At 47.7% G+C, this 17,671-nt stretch overlaps 2 protein-coding genes and 1 long non-coding RNA gene across 16 annotated transcripts in view; 2 read left to right on the top strand and 1 right to left on the bottom strand.

Annotated features, from left to right (window-relative positions):
* Positions 1-12,558, top strand: part of LOC6507643 (serine/threonine-protein kinase mig-15) — a 26,126-nt gene extending 13,568 nt beyond the window's left edge. For 2 of the 13 annotated variants that reach the window (XM_044714793.1, XM_044714792.1), the window contains exons 4-19: positions 1,227-1,671; positions 1,738-1,980; positions 2,056-2,558; positions 2,614-2,790; positions 3,223-3,243; positions 3,896-4,239; positions 4,625-4,784; positions 5,748-6,677; positions 8,051-8,227; positions 9,517-10,191; positions 10,251-10,406; positions 10,474-10,641; positions 10,709-10,858; positions 10,920-11,054; positions 11,114-11,188; positions 11,245-12,558. In XM_044714793.1, the coding sequence (XP_044570728.1) occupies positions 1,227-1,671; positions 1,738-1,980; positions 2,056-2,558; positions 2,614-2,790; positions 3,223-3,243; positions 3,896-4,239; positions 4,625-4,784; positions 5,748-6,677; positions 8,051-8,227; positions 9,517-10,191; positions 10,251-10,406; positions 10,474-10,641; positions 10,709-10,858; positions 10,920-11,054; positions 11,114-11,188; positions 11,245-11,418 (4,533 nt within the window). In that variant the 3' untranslated portion in view covers positions 11,419-12,558. The remainder of the gene's footprint in view (positions 1-1,226; positions 1,672-1,737; positions 1,981-2,055; positions 2,559-2,613; positions 2,791-3,222; positions 3,244-3,895; positions 4,240-4,624; positions 4,785-5,747; positions 6,678-8,050; positions 8,228-9,516; positions 10,192-10,250; positions 10,407-10,473; positions 10,642-10,708; positions 10,859-10,919; positions 11,055-11,113; positions 11,189-11,244) is intronic. The other 11 variants (XM_014909891.3, XM_044714798.1, XM_001956027.4 and 8 more) reach the window with 10 other exon arrangements.
* Positions 12,120-14,112, bottom strand: LOC116655891. The gene is made up of 2 exons (XR_004310979.2): positions 14,050-14,112; positions 12,120-13,984 (listed from the first exon to the last, which is right to left on the bottom strand). It is a non-coding gene; the product is annotated as an uncharacterized LOC116655891 (long non-coding RNA).
* LOC6507644 (filaggrin) lies at positions 14,075-17,497 on the top strand. Of its 2 annotated transcripts, none has more exons than XM_014909894.3 (5): positions 14,075-14,235; positions 14,588-15,394; positions 15,496-15,929; positions 15,990-16,783; positions 16,844-17,497. In XM_014909894.3, exons 2-5 carry the CDS (start codon positions 14,822-14,824, stop codon positions 17,311-17,313), a joined length of 2,271 nt encoding a protein of 756 aa, XP_014765380.1. In that variant the 5' UTR covers positions 14,075-14,235; positions 14,588-14,821; the 3' UTR covers positions 17,314-17,497. The 2 variants fall into 2 exon arrangements, with proteins under 2 accessions (XP_014765380.1, XP_001956064.1); XM_001956028.4 differs by having other exon boundaries at positions 15,493-15,929.
* Positions 17,498-17,671: the final 174 nt, after the last annotated feature.

Below are 17,671 nucleotides of genomic sequence, written 5' to 3'. Positions count from 1 at the left end.
GGCAATCAGGGGCACTGTATTGTATTGTATTGTGTTGCCTTCGGGGAACTCGATACTGTTCGGTGGAACGGCGGACTTCCTGCTGAAAACACCTGCTTGGCCGTCATCTCTGGCCCGTCTAATCGATTTCTCCTGGCTCCATTAGTGCATGTCATTAATTTGCATAAAATCTCCAGCAATTTTGATGGAAATCCCGCCTCAAACTAATCAATAAAAGCTGTGACTCTGGAGATTGTTGTGTTCTGAGCTGGAAAGCCTGGCATTATGAGTTGTGGTCCGAACTGGACCAGATCCCCTGCAGGCTGCAGCTTCTTAAAAGTGGAAAGCCAGCCGTAATCACCCTCTCAAGTCAATCATCGTCCTCTGGCCGTCGTCACCTAAATTGTTATCGTCTCTCGTTAGGCATTTTGATTTATGGACGGACTTTTAGAAGGAGGCCTGCTCACTCAATTAAAACTGTATTAAATGTAAAATGACTTTAAAAGCGGCCTGGGATGGGGGACAGCCTGGCAGATGCTGTCCAGAAACCGGTCCATCAGGACGACAACTCAATCTGGACAAGAGATGCTACTCTCGCAGTGGCCGGCAGGGTGAGCTGGGAGTTGAAAAAAAAAACAATTAAAGTGGCTGGCCAATTGAAACTAGTCGCTCTAGTGGACATGCCTGGAGTGGAGACCATAAACTCCATTGGTTATTAGCTTCCCACTCCATATCCTTAACCCTTTCCTGCAGCCTTTTGTCTAATTTTAGACACTCCAGTAGATATTTGTGGCATGTTTACCTTCGCTACTTGACACCCTGGTCGAGGAGACACATTACCCCACTTGAGGTTACTGCTCCTCTCCAGAGACGACCTCTCTCCTAGAGCTCCCTGCCCTCCCGGTCCTGCCACTCGCCTCGCTTCTATTGTTTGATTTCATTGGAGTCGATGCTGCTGTGGCTGTGGCTGATGTTTGTGGCTGCTTTTGTTTACTTAATCACTCTTTATGCGTCGCAGTTTGTTGACGCCTGAGACTGAGGCATCGCCAGACTACGTAGCACTACCCGACGCCTCCATCGTCTTGTTGCTCCCCCGAGAGAATAATATGCGATGAGGGTGCCAAAGTGCATTAAACACTCGATGCCGCCACAGACCTGACCTCGATCACGGCCACTCCCCGAGACCCAATCAGTTGTGGTTTCGAGACTCTACTATCCAAACTCATGCCTGAAATCCTTTGTTGCAGGGCCGCCACACGAAGACTGGTCAACTGGCTGCCATAAAGGTGATGGACGTCACCGAGGACGAGGAGGAGGAGATCAAACTCGAGATCAACGTGCTGAAGAAATACTCGAATCACCGCAACATCGCCACCTACTACGGGGCGTTCATCAAGAAGTCGCCGCCGGGCAAGGACGACCAGCTCTGGCTGGTAATGGAGTACTGTGGGGCTGGCTCCGTGACGGACCTGGTCAAGTCGACAAAGGGCCAGAGCCTCAAGGAGGAGTGGATAGCGTACATCTGCCGGGAGATCCTGCGCGGCCTGGCCTACCTCCACACCAACAAGGTCATCCATCGCGACATCAAGGGCCAGAACGTGCTCCTCACCGACAACGCGGAGGTGAAGCTGGTGGACTTTGGTGTCTCCGCCCAGTTGGATCGCACGATAGGCCGGCGCAACACATTCATCGGTAAGATGGGGAGGCGGGCCGTAAATGACTCATAAACTGCATGCTAAAAAACTTGATTTTCCGCAGGTACTCCCTATTGGATGGCCCCCGAGGTCATTGCCTGCGACGAGAACCCCGACGCCACGTACGACAATCGCTCCGATCTGTGGTCGCTGGGCATCACCGCCCTCGAGATGGCTGAGTCACAGCCCCCGCTCTGCGATCTGCATCCGATGCGAGCCCTCTTCCTAATTCCGCGCAACTCCCCGCCGCGCCTCAAATCGAAGAAGTGGTCCAAGAAGTTCCACGGCTTCATCGACACGGTGCTAGGTGAGTCATATTGGCTTTTATCTGCCAGACTCTGGAATGTTAATCCTCCTATGTTGATCCTCCTTATCCTTACAGTTAAGGACTACCACCAGCGGCCTTACACCGAGAACCTGCTGAAGCACGCCTTCATCAAGGACCAGCCCACAGATCGCCAGGTGCGCATCCAGCTGAAGGACCACATCGACCGCTGCAAGAAGCGCAAGCAGGAGAAGGAGCGCGAGGACTACCGATACTCCGGCTCCGACAACGACGACGACGAGGCGCAGCTGGCCGGCGAGCACAGCTCCATTGTCCAGGCCCCAGGCGGCGACACCCTCCGCCGCAATTTTCAGCAGATCCAGGAGGGCCGCCTGGCCGCCGAACAGCAGCAGCAGCAGCACCACCAGCTCATGGCCCAGGCCCAGGCCCAGGCGGCTGCTGCCCACGCCGCCGCCCAGGCCCAGGCCCAGCTGCAGCAGCAGCAACAGGCAGCGGCGGCGGCAGCAGCGGCCCAGCACGCGGCGCAGCAGGCCCAGGCCGCCCAGCAGCAGGCCCAGGCCCAGCAGCCACAGGCGAATCGTCAGCAGAAGCCGCAATCGGTTAGTGGCCAGTCTAGTAGTTCTGACTATGATTCTAATATGGATGTACTTCCAGCGCCAGCAGCAGATCGAGGAGCCTGGTCCGCCGGCTAGACCGCCACAGCGCCTGATCGTGGTGCCGGATCCGCCGCACGCCAACCGGCCCTTGCCGCCGACCCCCAAGTGCGGGGAGCCGGCGGGTCAGACGCCGCAGCAGCAGCAGCGCAACTCGCAGAATAACTTCAAGCCATCGGTGCGTATCGTCCAGAGTCGATAAGGGAATCCAATCTGGTTTCTGGAGGTCTCTGGAGCAATGACTTGCCTGCCAGAGCTCCCAGAGCCCCCAAGAAATAGTACTCTTAGATAAGCCCTCCAGTATGAGTAGCCCCCCCAGAGTAGTTAGACTTTTTTGGTTTTTCGTCGAGCCATGTAACCATATATCGTCCTAATTTATATCTCTTTTATTTTCATGTTTTGTGCGCCTCCATAATCTATATATACATCTATCTATATACACCCGTATGCCCCGATAACCACCCGTACTCGTACTCGTACTCTATGATTTGAATCATGTGCCTGCCTATCATCCTGTTGCGCCGTTGAGCGACGTATGATTTTCGAACTGAAACACGACCAACAAACACACTACACTGCCAAAAAATATAAATATTAAAAAAAATAACAGTTACCACCAAGGAGACCTGAGGTATGTCCTACGATTTTTAGTTCGCAGCCTGTTTGCATCAAATCTGTTTTGTGTTTTCTTGCTTGAGTTTCTCTATAAGTTTGCATTACATTCAAGAACAGAGGGCCCTGCCCTCGACCTGGTTTGTTTAACCCAGAAACCCTTTTCGGACCTCTGTCAAAATTCCATCAAACTCTAAAGTAAACCCCTAAGGAGGTAACCCCTAACTTTCCACACCCTGCACGTACCACTGACACCTAAGATCTAAACTAGAACTAGAACTAGAAGCCTAACCCCGTGATTGATGAGTTTCTAATGCCGTGGGACATCAAAGGCCTATCTCCGCCGAAACTACCACTATCGTAGATAGCCACCAACTAACCGAAAGCTACTCCTAACCCACCTCTCTGTGTGTAACCCACTTCTGGCTCGCAACCACTTTCCGCCTGGCGTTCTTGATCGTTTTAAATGTAAGCCTCGAGTCGAAGGAAGACCAATCTAATGCTCTCTTATATTTCCTTCCCCCCGGTGACCAACCAACCCTGTGGTGTTATGTGCAAACACTCAACACATACCAAACACTCAACACACATCAAACACACAACATACAACACAACACACAAAAATCCTCCTGCCCCTTAAACGAAAACGAAATGTATTGTAAAAACTGTAGGACCATTTGGATGTGTTAGCTGCACAATTAAATGAATTGGGCGTGGTCTCCTCCCAACAGCCGCAGCCCCAGACCGCTGCCGGATCCCAGCAGCAGCAGCAGGCCCAGCCGGAGGCGCCACCCCGCAACAACAGGCAGTCGGCGTCAGGGGGAGGGTCTGCGTCCGGCGGTGGCTCTTCGAAGCCGGCCGCGGCCCTGCCGCCCCAGTCGAACAATCATCTGGGCCAGCCGGTGAACCCGCTGGATCCCCTGGACAGCAGCGACTCGGACAGCGAGCCGGACGAGCCGAACGACCGGGCCCGGAACGATGGCACTCTGCTGGCCAGCGATCCGCCCAAGCCACTGTAAGTACAACTAGAAGTGAACCACCGGAAGAAAGGGCGTGGCATGTAGAAGGTCCCAATCACTCGGGGACTGTCAATGGTGATCCGCGATAAGCCCGGAATCGGGAATCCGGAAACCAATCACTGTTCACAGTCCCCGATTAGCGCACCAACTCACCTATAGATCGCTCGGAATACTAACACGAAACCACAAACATTTCTGTCTCTCACTTATTTAAACACCCCATTGATTACCCAACCGATCGACCCCACCCTGATCCCATAATCCTCCAATCCCACCCATTTCATTTCCAATTCCAATTCCACTTCCATTTCTGTCGACAATCGATTGCCGCCCCTTTTGTGTTGCGTTTTTTTTTGTTTTTTGGTTTTCCGTTGTGTTCAGACCCGAATTCTCATACAGGCCGGGACTGGGACCCGTTTCCGAGGACGGGAACACGACAACGCCGCTGGGCCATGGCAGCGGAGGACCTCCCAACCGCCCACTGCCCCCGACGCCGGACGACGACGACCAGGCCGGAGATCGCACTCTGATCATGAAGCGCGTAAGTCCCCTAGAGAGTAGAGTAGTTCCTAGTGATAATCCCACCGATCACCGTTCAGTATATAGTACTTCTTATCCTTTTTAGTTTAGTTTTTAGTTTCCACTGCGATGAGAGGCAATCGGAGGGCCTAGAATGAGTTTAGGAATGAGTTGAGAACTGTACAAATTGTATAATAGCTTGGATAGGGTTCAAGGTCTACCTGAAAACTAAACTCAACCTGGTTGTGGGTCTCTAGATCGAAAAGTAAAGTTACTTAAGAGTACTTAGCCTACAATATATCCTCCTGACTTCCTACTAAATCTAAAATCTACTTGAAATTCGAATTAATCTTGATTTGATTTACCAATTTACCAATTTCTTAATTTAGTTAATTAATTACGGCGTAGACAGTGTGAAATCTTTTTCGTGAATTTTCTTTCTAATTTTTTTTTTGTATAAAATTTCCATTTCCACTCTTTGGAAAGTTTTCATTTCCGTTTGTATTATATATTTTTTGTGACAATGAGCCATGTGTGATGTTGCATCCTGCGAGTCCTTGAGCCCGGCAATCTCTCTTGTAAATACATATATGAATATATATATTTATATAGTATACGCACCGCGCACACACACACACACACCCATCTCTATATATCTCTATATAATATTCGATATAATAATCGATTAATTGCAACGCGAATGCAGAATTCATGAAAGACTTTCCATGCTGTGTGGTGGGAGGGGATCCTAGTCTAAAGTCCTAGAGTCCTAGAGGCCTAGGCTCTTTCTAATGATATCTAGAAAACGCCTCTAAGTATGCAACCGACTTAACACACTTCTTCTCTTGCTGCGTACTCACCAACAACAACAACAACAACAACAACAACTACAACCAAACATCTACAACAACTACTACTCCCTGAATCCAAAAAATATGTTAAATCCTGAATCCTGAAACCCCCTGACAAAAAAAAAAAAAAACAGAAACAAGAACAGAACGCCAATCGCCTTCAAAAGTCCGCCTCCACATCCCACGCCAATGTGAGGGGTGTGGGGGGTGGTGCCCATCCCGAGTCCCGCCTGATGGAGGACTGGGAGTTCGATCGGTTCTTCCCCAAGTTCGCCGCCGGCCTGGGCGCCAGGGAGAACGGCAGCCCCACCGCCACCGCCAGCCTCAGCCGCAGCTCCCAGCAGAGCACCCTCAAGGTGGAGACGAAGCTGCAGCGGGCCAGTGTGGCGGAGGCCATAACCCGACCCGTCCCACGGGGCTACCAGCCGCTCAAGGGCGGTGACCAGCCACCAGCCACAAGTGCCAGCCAAAGTATTGCCAAAGAAAAGGGACCAGGAGCAGGAGCAGGAAGTGGGAGCGGAAGTTCCAGCTCCTCGACGACATCGCACAAGCGCCAGGAATCAGATTCCAAGCTGCCGATGAACTTTGTGCGCGGTTTCCGACGCGAAAACTCGGACTTCTTCCCGCTGACGAAGCGCTACTCGGCGGTGCTGAGTGGCTCAGGAACCACCACCACTGGCGGAGGATCAGCAGCTGGTCAGCAGCTGCAGTCGCCGCAGATGGTGCAGGCCCAGAGGGCCAGTGCCGTGTACCAAAGGAACAGCATTTACAACAGCAGTCAAGGAGGAGCCAAGGAGTCCAAACCAGGATTAGCAGCTGCAACTGGAAGTGGAAGTGGAGCCACTGCATCGGCAGCCACGAAGGGAGCTGCCCCCAAGCCCGCCTCCAGGTCGCTGGTCAACTTCAATTTCATGCGACCGCGTCGCGAAAAGACTGAATCCGTGATTGTGCTGCAGAATGCGGCAGTTCGAGCCGCCCAGCAGCGGCAGCAGCAACTGCAACAGCAGCAGCAACAGCAGCAGCAGCAGCAACAGCAGCCGCAGCAGCAACTGCAACAGCAGCAGGTAAACGTTCTCTCGCACAGACAAGAAAGAGGCAACATTTCCCCCCCAACGACTGCCAACATAATTCACCCAACAAACAAACAAACAAAAATTGTGAAAATGTTGCCCCATCTCTGCCATTAATTGTGATTTGTCTTGGCGCCAGAAACGAAAACCAAACCATCAAAAACTATCAAAAAAAATAAATAAAAAATTGCAATAAAAAGCGAAGAGCAACATTACGCTGAAACCCCACCATTTGGCTCGCTACCCCCACATGTACATCCTCAAGCACACACCCACACACACCGCACACACACCGCACCCACTCGCACCGTTAATAACATTAACTAACAGCTCGTAAATAACTAAAAACAAAAAAAAACAAATCACCAAAAAACAGCTGGAAATGTGTTTAAAAAGTTATATTAAATCGGAGGCAGGCCATTCGCTAAGTGCTCACTTTTTTGTATTATTCGGCATGTTTGGTTCCTGTTTGGTTTGTTTCCAGAACTTAATTGCATTCTCATTTGATTTGTATCTGTATTATACTATAATCCCTAACTCAATCGCCATCTCTCACTCCGAAGAACTAATCGCTAAGTCTAAGAACCCCGACTAACCAACTCGACTGCTTGCTAACTGGTCTGTACATTGGAAGCTTAATAGTAGTAACTAAACTAGAAGCAAAAGTATCGAATGCTAATGAGAACAAGTCGTAGGTTGGAGCTATCCTAAAACCCATCTCCTAAATGTCAATAACTATAAATTGTAATAATCTGTGATAGCTAGGACTACCTTATAGATAGACTGTCTTGTAGATACTGCTGCCTTTCCATGTAACTGCTCGTATCATCTTCGAAACTCTACTGCTTCTGCTCAAAATTGTTTTAAAGCTTCCCGCCCTCGCTCTGGAGCGACTCTGTCCAGAAATCAATTTAAGAAAAGTTTGCTGGTTTGGTTGGCGAGTGGCAGGAGGCAGGAGAGTTGATTAAGAGAAGCGTGTTGCCTGCTGCGTTGCGGAGGAGGAGCTGCTGCCCCCCCCATCCGAACTAATTTTAAGTGCTCCTAGCTTTAAAACAATTTTGTGGCAGGCCGTAGGATCTGGGCTTCAGTAGACAGTGTCCTGGAAGGTGGGGAGGAGCAGAGCTCCTAGTGTCTCATTGGCATTCACTTGCGTTACAAACTACCATTGTTACTGTGCTGCTGCTCTTTTGATCCTTTCGATATGTGTTCCTTGATTCATTTCTCCTCCCCCAGACATTATCCCCTCTGTATAACTCTGTTCATTCCCAAAACTTTTCTAATTTCATTACGATTCTGTTGATGTTCTGTGGAAAGTTATAGTCGATTGTAAATCTTCTAAAATTATTTTCAAATCTGTCCCTCTACAGAACCGAGGAGGAGGCGGTGGCGGAGGAGGCGGCGGCGGAGGCGGCACCAGCGGAGTGGGCGCCGATGGCAGCGGCCTGGGCACCCCCGGCACCAGGACCAGCAGCGTCCTGCCGGACCTGCTCAGCCAGGCATCGCCGGCAACGCCACCGCGCCACGACAAGTCATCCAGTGAGGAGGTGAGTAATGGGCGCCATAAACACTACACTTTGTTCTCTTACCTCCCATAGACCCACCTCGCCGTGATGTATTTTGCGAATCTTTATTGTTTATTGCCATGTTATTTGTTCTGTGATAATATCTCGTTGTGTCGTTCCGTTCCACTGTCTGTCCAGATTCATATTTTTAGGACTCATGACTTCCCTTTTGATAGGGAAGTTCAGTGTCCTTGTCTCTGAATCGCTCACCCCGAAGTATAGACTCTGTAATGGAGGCCTTAAACTGTAACCCCATCTGTGTTTGTGACTAATCCTTAAGATACATGTCCTTGGCGTAAATGTATTTCTTTGACGTGGAGCAAAGTTGATTAGGAAGAGTGTGAAAAAGAACAAATTGGTCTGCAAAGTATTTGAGACTCAGTTGTGTCAGCATGTGTAACAGTTGCATGACCCATTAATTAATCCAAAAAAATAAAACAAAAAACCGAAAAGCGTTTTCTCAACCATTTCTTCTCTTAATTGTGCTTTGTCTTTCCGCAACGTTGAGCTGATGGCCGATATACGAATTATTCTAACCAATTACAATTACCAATCAAATCCCAACCACTACCATCGTAAGTATGAACCAAAAGCAACCAGCCTAGCCTCCAAACCGACCATCTTCTTGTATTATTTTGTATTTTGTATCCCAAAAACTATCCAAACAAGCTGTTGTGTATAATTTTCTCTCTCTCATCACTTAGTATGTGTTTAAGTTCGAGATGATCTATCTAAGTTAAGTGGAAGTGGCTTCCTAGGACTACACCTTTTCACTTTTTCCGTTCGAACCATTCCAGCACAAGGAGTGTCCTTCTCTTGTACAAACAATGAGTGGCTTAAAGTCCATCATTTTCATTTAATTTTCACTTTTTTTTTTTACATATTTCTTATATATAAACATAAACTTATATCCCTATACACACAAAGTATTTGTTTTTTTCTTCCATTGGCCTCTCGGGAAAGACTAATCACATTTTATTCTGAATTTGAGTTTTTATTTCTTAACACACTTCCTTCCACACTTCCAACCCCTCAACCCTTTAACCCCTGACTGACATTAACCCATGATGCACCTTTTTGTAAAGTTCAGACACCCACACACAGTCCAGCATGTTGAAATGTATAATTTACTTATTTTTAGTTGACATCTCAAGACTAATTACGATTTTTTCTTGCACTTTTCTATTTTTCTTTTCTCTCCACTCAACCAAAATCCCAAAACCAATTCCAAATCAATCGAAAAATGAATAATAATCCGAATAATCGAATAGTATCAAGCGGCCATTAGCTCATCCGTGCATTCCACGCCATCGAAATCGTTTATTGCCACCAGCGGTGGGAGCGGCAGCGGTGGGAGCGGCGGAGGCGGAGGCGGAGGTGGCGCCACCGGCGGCCACGGCCTGGGGGGCGGTACCGTTGTGGGCGGGGTGATCATCAGCGGTGGCAGCATCAGCGCCAACGCCATCAATCACTCCCCCCAATCAACGATATCGCTCGCCTCCTCGTCCTCGAACTCGCGCCAGAACTCGCCCAAGAACTCCATCAGCAAGACGCGCTCATCCAGCAGTATTACTAATCTCTTGCACAAATCTGCTTCTTCCTCCTCCGCGAACCTCCACATGAACCACCTGACGCCCTGCTCCTCGACCTCATCGGCCTCGGCCTCGAATCCCTTGCCCCCGCACGCCTACGCCCTCCAACAGAAGCAGCGCAGCTTCCTGACCTTCGGATTTGGGGCTGGCGGCTCCGGTCCCTCCCGCCGGGAGTCGCATGTCAACGTCAACGTGACACCCACCTCCCACGAAGCGGCCAACGACACGCCCGAGATCCGTAAGTATAAGAAGCGCTTCAACTCGGAGATCCTGTGCGCGGCCTTGTGGGGCGTCAACCTGCTGATCGGCACGGAGAACGGTCTGATGTTGCTGGATCGCTCCGGCCAGGGAAAGGTAACTGCTCGCTATTCCTCCCCAGAAGTCACAATATTAATAAACCCTACCCCCAACAGGTCTATCAGCTCATCTCGCGACGCCGTTTCCAGCAGATGGAGGTGCTAGAGGGCCAGAACATACTGGTGACCATATCCGGCAAGAAGAACCGCGTGCGAGTGTACTACTTGTCCTGGCTCAAGTCCAAGATCTTGCGCACCGATGGTCTCTCCGATGTGGGTTACTCCTCATAACTTTCAAAACTCTTTTAATTAATCTAAATTATAATTTCAAAATCATCAGCAAGTGGAGCGTCGCAACGGTTGGATCAACGTGGGTGATCTCCAAGGTGCTGTACATTTTAAGATTGTCAAATACGAGAGGATTAAGTTCCTAGTGATTGCATTAAAAGACTCTATTGAAATCTATGCATGGGCTCCCAAACCATATCACAAATTTATGGCATTTAAGGTGAGTTCTTATTTAAACATTAAGACTTTAAATCTCTAAATAACAACTCACTCTTTTTTGGAATTAGAATTTTGGTGAATTGGAACATCGCCCGCTTTTGGTCGATCTCACAATTGAGGATCAGTCGAGACTGAAGGTGATCTATGGCTCCGCCGAGGGTTTCCATGCGGTTGATTTAGACTCAGCTGAAGTATACGACATATATCTTCCCAAGCATGTGAGTATTCGAACTAGATACTCATAATTCATAGCTAATTCTGAAATGTATTCTATTTTAGACTCAGGGTGCAATCATTCCGCATTGTATTGTGGCGCTTCCGAACTCAAATGGCATGCAACTGCTGCTGTGCTACGACAATGAAGGCGTCTATGTGAACACTGTGGGTCGTGTTTCCAAAAACATTGTGCTGCAGGTGAGTGGAATTATTATTCTTTTTATGAAATATTTTTACCAAAGATGGCTTCTTTTCAGTGGGGCGAGATGCCCACATCCGTGGCCTACATCGGCACTGGACAGATCATGGGCTGGGGCAACAAAGCAATAGAGGTAAGTCCTACCCAGGATCCTGTTCAAAAGAGATATTATAATGCGAACTATTACAGATACGTTCCGTCGAAAGCGGCCACTTGGACGGCGTGTTCATGCACAAGAAGGCGCAGCGCTTGAAATTCCTTTGCGAGCGCAATGACAAAGTATTCTTCAGCAGTGCCAAAGGTGCTTCATCGTGTCAAATCTACTTCATGACGCTCAACAAGCCGGGCATGGCCAACTGGTAAAGCGGATCTCCTCTCCTGGGGATGAACCAACGAACCAACCGGCGAACAAAAAGGAATCCATTTTCTTCTTATTTTACCCAAAAAACAAAAAAAACACAAATGAAAGTATCTAAAGCGAACCCATAACGATGATAATTAGCTGACTTAAGTGAAGAGTGCATAACGATTAAGTGATTAAGAGAGATATCCTAAAAACACACTGAGAATCACCAGAAACCCAAAATCCACACTCGATCATGAACTTGTGCTTATGAGAACTTCACCATGACAACGTTTCAATTAGTAAATGTGCTAAGCAGACTCGCCCGCAAGCAGATTCGTGGTGCGAATCGAGTCTATATATATATAAATAATCTACTTAATATTTAGAAGCGGACATTTAAAGCTCACTCGCCGAGGTTATCGTCAGATCTGGTCAGACATGCTGCAAGAGAATCGCAGAATCGCAATTAAAGCAATTTATATCCCTTATCCTTATCCTTATCCTTTCGATGTATGTATATTGACGTTACATAACTCTGAACAAGCTAATCTGGATACTGGATCCATTTCAATTGTGCGTCTTTTTGATTATTTTTGCTAACAAGTTAAAAACTTACGTTGAAAAACAGCAGCAGCGAAATAGACCCACACATTACAAAAATATGTATAACGAAGAACGTATATATATATAATTATATAGAAATAGATATATGCAGTTAGTTTTTGTTCTTGATATTATCAGATAGAATTTATTTGTGCGTTTCTGATGATGATTAAATGTTAGTGGAGAGCGAGCGAGCCGAGCGATCACACTGTATGTGCTCATTTTAATGGAGGAAGCGAAGCAAACAAAACCCACATAAAACGCCATTGTAAAAACTAAGTGATAAAAACCATAAAAAAAAAAAACAAAAACAAAATTAAATAATTGATTATGTGTAAAATAAATCCGAAAAGCAACCAGGAACAGAGCATGCTTGCGAGGATATCCAATGGAGAGGAGCGCCGTTTATAAGGGGAGCTACCTTAATAACAAAACAAAAAAAAAAGAAAATAATAATTAAAATTGGAGGGAATTAGAAACGAGAGCCTAGTTAAGCTGCATTTTTTACTGAACTTTTATACGAGAAAGCAAAGAGATAATATGATAAAAACAAATGAGGAAAATTAAACCAAAATTGAACTCAAAAATCGTAGCACATTTAAATGGATGTCCCAATGGACGACCCATCTCCGCTTGTTGTACCGTGTGCATTTCCCCCCTACGTTCTTCGAAGCTTCAATATCAAAAGTGGTCATGTTGCAATACACTCTATATCGCCAGTATATAGATCTTTTTCAACTCTCCAACCTGCCACACTCTGCAATACGATGGAACACTAATTCCGCCTTATTTTGTGTTGTTGCGTGTAATTGTATCCCCCCCTAATCTTCCACACCCACACCCACACCCTCCACACAAAAGTCTCATTAAGAATATATATTTAAAATATTGTTTGTTTTTGTGTTATACAAATGAATGTACGCCCCCGCCCTTATATTTAATAATGTTCATCGAAGCAAAATGGAAAAGTGCACTAAACTGCAAATCTAAAACAGAAAACATTAAAAGAATTAGTAATAAATGCTTACTTTATTTCTAAAATAAAACAAGTAAAATGATACAGAAATGAATGTAAATCTAATTATTATATATATATAATCTCAAAATTAAAAAAAAAACACAAAAAAATATATCCAAATGGTTTTTATTTTAATTATCAAGATTTATAATCCTTCTCCCATGGAAGGCTATATCTCTAGCAAAATAAAAGTTATCTTCGGATGTCACATCTTGGTTAATTCTCATCAGATTCTGGGGGATTAGCTTCAAATATCCTGAAAGTCTACGGACGGACAATACCTTTGGCTATTGATTCATCCGACTTTTCTAGGGGATCTAGAAAATGCCACCGAGCGATGGCCATATCTCGGCCAATATTCATCCGATTCTTGAGCGGAATACCTTAAACGATTTCTGGGTCGATTCCGCATCAATCTGCATCAAAATTTGTGGGGGATCCTCTTCGAAAATGATGAAATGGCCTGGAAGGCCAATATGAGGCACTGCGAAGGCTATATCTTCGCCAATACTCATCCGATTCTTAAGCGGTATACTTTTGATGATTTGTCGATCGATTCTGCGTAAATCTGCATCAAAATCTGGATGCAAATTATTTTTTCGATTTTTTGTTAAATTTTGTGGGGAATCCTCTTCGAAAATGATGAAATGGCCTGGAAGGCCAATATGAGGCACTGCGATGGCTATATCTTCGCCAATACTCATCCGATTCTTAAGCGGTATACTTTTGATGATTTGTCGATCGATTCTGCGTAAATCTGCATCAAAATCTGGATGCAAATTATTTTTTCGATTTTTTGTTAAATTTTGTGGGGAATCCTCTTCGAAAATGATGAAATGGCCTGGAAGGCCAATATGAGCCACTGCGAAGGGTATAATTTTTTTAATTTGCATTTAATCTTTGTGAAAATTTGGCAACATTAATGTCAGTCGAAAATTTGAAAATTATTGTTGGAATTTATTCTAGAAAAATGATATTATTATATTGAATCATTTGAAAATATTTTGTTCTCCGGTAAATGTCATACCGTATTCCTAATGAAAGCTCACCCTGGGGCCGTTTTCATGTGGCGCATGTCCGGAGCTTTCTCCGCGGAGGAAACACTTGGAATGTGGCACAACATCTGTTATTCAAAGAGGCACAATGTATCGGACCTTGCCACCGTCGCAGGCTGAAATTGAAACTTAACTGAAGGAATTTTTTAAAACGGCTGGTAAGTTGTTTCCAAAGGTGGTTTAGTCTGTGCTGAAAATAAGAAAAGGATTAGTGAAAATTATAAAAGATGAAAGGAAAAACCAATACTAAGCTTTTAGATATAACACTGTCCTAAACATGGATTGAACCCAAAGTGCGTGTTCTGGAATCTATACATATCTCACAAAGAGGTAACAAAACCAAGTCACGAAACTTGGGCAGGTTAAAATCAATCCACCATAACTTTTGTTAATCAAGTGCATGTTGAAGTCTCGTTTGGTGGTCTGGTCTAGTTTTTGTGAGGGGCTTTCTTTGGAGGTGTAGGAGATGCAAGCCATGGTTAGCTGAAAATTATTGTACTGTAATTTCAGTATACGCAGCACGCCTACAACTGCGCATGCCCCGGCCCCTTGGCCAGAAATCGAGCAGTACCAGTGTCAGTTGCCGCAGTCTGGAGCTCCGACTCACCCCCTCCGCAATAACAGTGCCACCGGAATAGCAGTACCACCCCCCGCCAATCGAGGCCAGCAGAAAAAGGAGGAGCAGCAGCAACAGCAGGTGACACCTGGGCCACCTCAAGGCTACTCCTTTCGGACAGTCACGGAATGGCGGCCGTTGTCCATGGTTGCAGCAGTCCCCGGCAGCGTTCCTGCAATGGCAGCAGCTCTCCGGGCGGCCATCATGGCTCCACGCCCTCCTCCGCCTACCCCACCATGCCGAAATACTCCCGGACAGCCAGCCAAACCCTGTACGCCACCAGTCAGCAGCTTTTCGGCGGAGGTCTGACGGACAATTACGGCAATGGACCGCTCTACATGTCCTCCGGCTCGGGGCAGCGCCCCCTTTCCGCCTCTGCTCTGCCAGAGACGGCGGCGGCCAGCCGGAATTACTGGGGCCATCATAACGCCTTCTACCACACTGGGAGCAGGCACTACAATAAGCGCAAGTCTGCCGTCGAGCTCCTGGCGGAGTCCAAGCCTTTCTACATCAAATCCGAGGCAGTTTTCGAGAGACTACAGCAGTCTGGCTACCGGAACGGATCCGGAAACAATGGAGGCAGTGGCAAGAGAGGTCGCCGACCGGAGGAGTCTCATCACTATGGGATGCAGCAGTACGATGATCTTGAGGAGCGACGCTACATGAGTCTGAATCTCAGCAGGCAGCAGCAACAGCAGCAGGTAATTAAAATATTAATGAAATTCATTATTTAAAATCTCAAAAGGATTAAGAAAGGGGTGTATCAATTAAATAATCTCGAAAAATCTTTTCTCGGAAGCAGCAGCAGCAGTACCTGCACAATCACCACCCCCATCCCCACCCACACCAGCACCACCCACACCGTCACTCCGCCCAGGGCCAAGGTCAAGGCCGGGCGGGGGGTGGCAGTGGTGGAGCTGCCGTGAACAACAATCTGCTGCAACACAAGCTGCGCATGCTGCTTGGCTCGGAGGCAGGCAAGGAGCGAAATGGAGGCGGCACCTTGAGGCGCCACGAATTAAGTGACGGCAGTGCCGAGCTCCTGCCCACTGATTATGGCGAGGATGATGCTGGACAAGTGGGTGCCTTGAGGATACCACCACCACTTTACATGCCGGCCCATGGATTTGGACGTGACGGGGAGGAGCCACTGGTGCTCACGGAAAACTATCGACCAATTAGCCCGCCGGCGGAATATGCCGCCAAGTCGGGGCAAGCGCACAATGATCGTTATAGGTTGGTTAATCGATGTAAGTTTATCTAGTTCGGATAATCCTAATCATAAAACCTTTCCAGATACAACTACCAGCGCTCCTATTCACACTCCCACGAAGTGGCCAATGCTGGCGAGGAACGGGCTCCGTATCCCTCCGGGGACTTCAATATCAACAGCCACAAGTCGCTGCCGGATCTGCACACCCAGATCAGCCGTCATTCACCGCACAGTGAGATTCTGAGCTGCTGCAGTCGAGGCAATCGCTCCATCAAGTCGGCTGGAGAGTCCTCTATCAATCGGGACTCTGGCGGGAGCTCTGGTCACTACACCCATCGCAGTGAACCCTGCTATAAGCGGGAGAGGCAGAGGGAAGCGGCGCCACCACCGGCCAGTGGCACCATCAAGAACTGTTGCACCCTGGTGGCGGCCACGCGAAGAGACAGTGGCTCCTCCACTCAGCACAGTGCCAATTCCTATTGCGGTTATGTCACACCGGCGGGTGAGTATTCGGGCATGAGTAGTGGACGTAATCCGGAGTGCCTGGACTGCCGCTGCAAGCAGGATACTATGGGTTCGGATTACCTATTGAACTTTACGCCTACGCCGGAAGTGCCGGAGGCCTTCCAGGACGACTATACCCCGACGCCGCCTTCGCCGCGCTTGAAGACCCAGACCCCTCGCTACTCGAGCTCCTCCAGCCAGCAGCTCCATACCAGTTCCCAGGGTTACACGAGCATCAATCACTCGCAGAGCTCCCTGGTCCAGAGCCCAGGATCGGCGCCCTCAGTGGACGATATTAGTCCGCCGCCAATTCAGTTTAAACGTCAGAGGTGCATCCGTTTTAAGAATAGGAATCGACTGCCTGTTCAAGGAGGTAAGTTACTAATAATATCCTTACCTATTGGGTAAAAAATAAATAAAAACCAATTTTTAGAAATTGGAGTAGTCAGCGGATCTGGAGGCGGCCTGGCCCCAGTAGGCGGCGTCCTGGCAGCCTATAAGCAGCACCGCGGCAGTGTGGAGCACGAGAACGTGTTCTTCCCAAAAGGTTTCACTACAGAAGGCTACCACAATAGCCTGGAAATGGAAAGAGAGGCACTGAATGCTAGCATCTCAGAGCTGGAGAAGTTCTTCGACCGTCTTGGCCTCAACGACGAGGCCTTCCACGAGATTTACAGCCAGCCGAGGAGGCACCACTCGGAGACAGACAACGGATCGGATGATTCCAGCACCGTATTCTTCTCGGACGTGAGCACGGTGGACTCCATGAGACTGCCGGATAGCACAGAGACCCAGCCACAGACCACGCAGGCCTACCGGCCCTCGGAGCCGCCTTCGATTGTGGAGCGGAATGCCAGGATCATCAAGTGGCTGTGCAATTGCAAAAAGATGCAGTGCACCTGAGGACTACAGGAGCAGTGCAGCTGCGGATTTGGCCGATGAGGGATTGGCGGAAACGGAAAACCCGGGAGACGAATGGATTTGAGGAGTATAGAGAATCATTTGGGCAATAGAAAATGTATCTTGGTGTTATATGCCTAATATCAAACTGAATCTTTTTACCTGAACAATATATATTAAACTTAAATTTCTTAAGCTTGCCCAAGGATTCGATATGAACTCCACGATAATCCATCCATACGCTCCAATCCAAACTAAAAACACACTGCTCAATATGTCAAGTTAAGTCAGTTTATAAAATGTTTCGATTTAGAAAGATTAGCCTCACCTCTCACCTACCTGTACAATGGAACTAGGAATT

Source organism: Drosophila ananassae, chromosome 2R, assembly GCF_017639315.1.
Source record: "Drosophila ananassae strain 14024-0371.13 chromosome 2R, ASM1763931v2, whole genome shotgun sequence".
NCBI classification, from domain to species: domain Eukaryota; kingdom Metazoa; phylum Arthropoda; class Insecta; order Diptera; family Drosophilidae; genus Drosophila; species Drosophila ananassae.
This window is presented reverse-complemented; position numbering and strand designations above follow the sequence as displayed.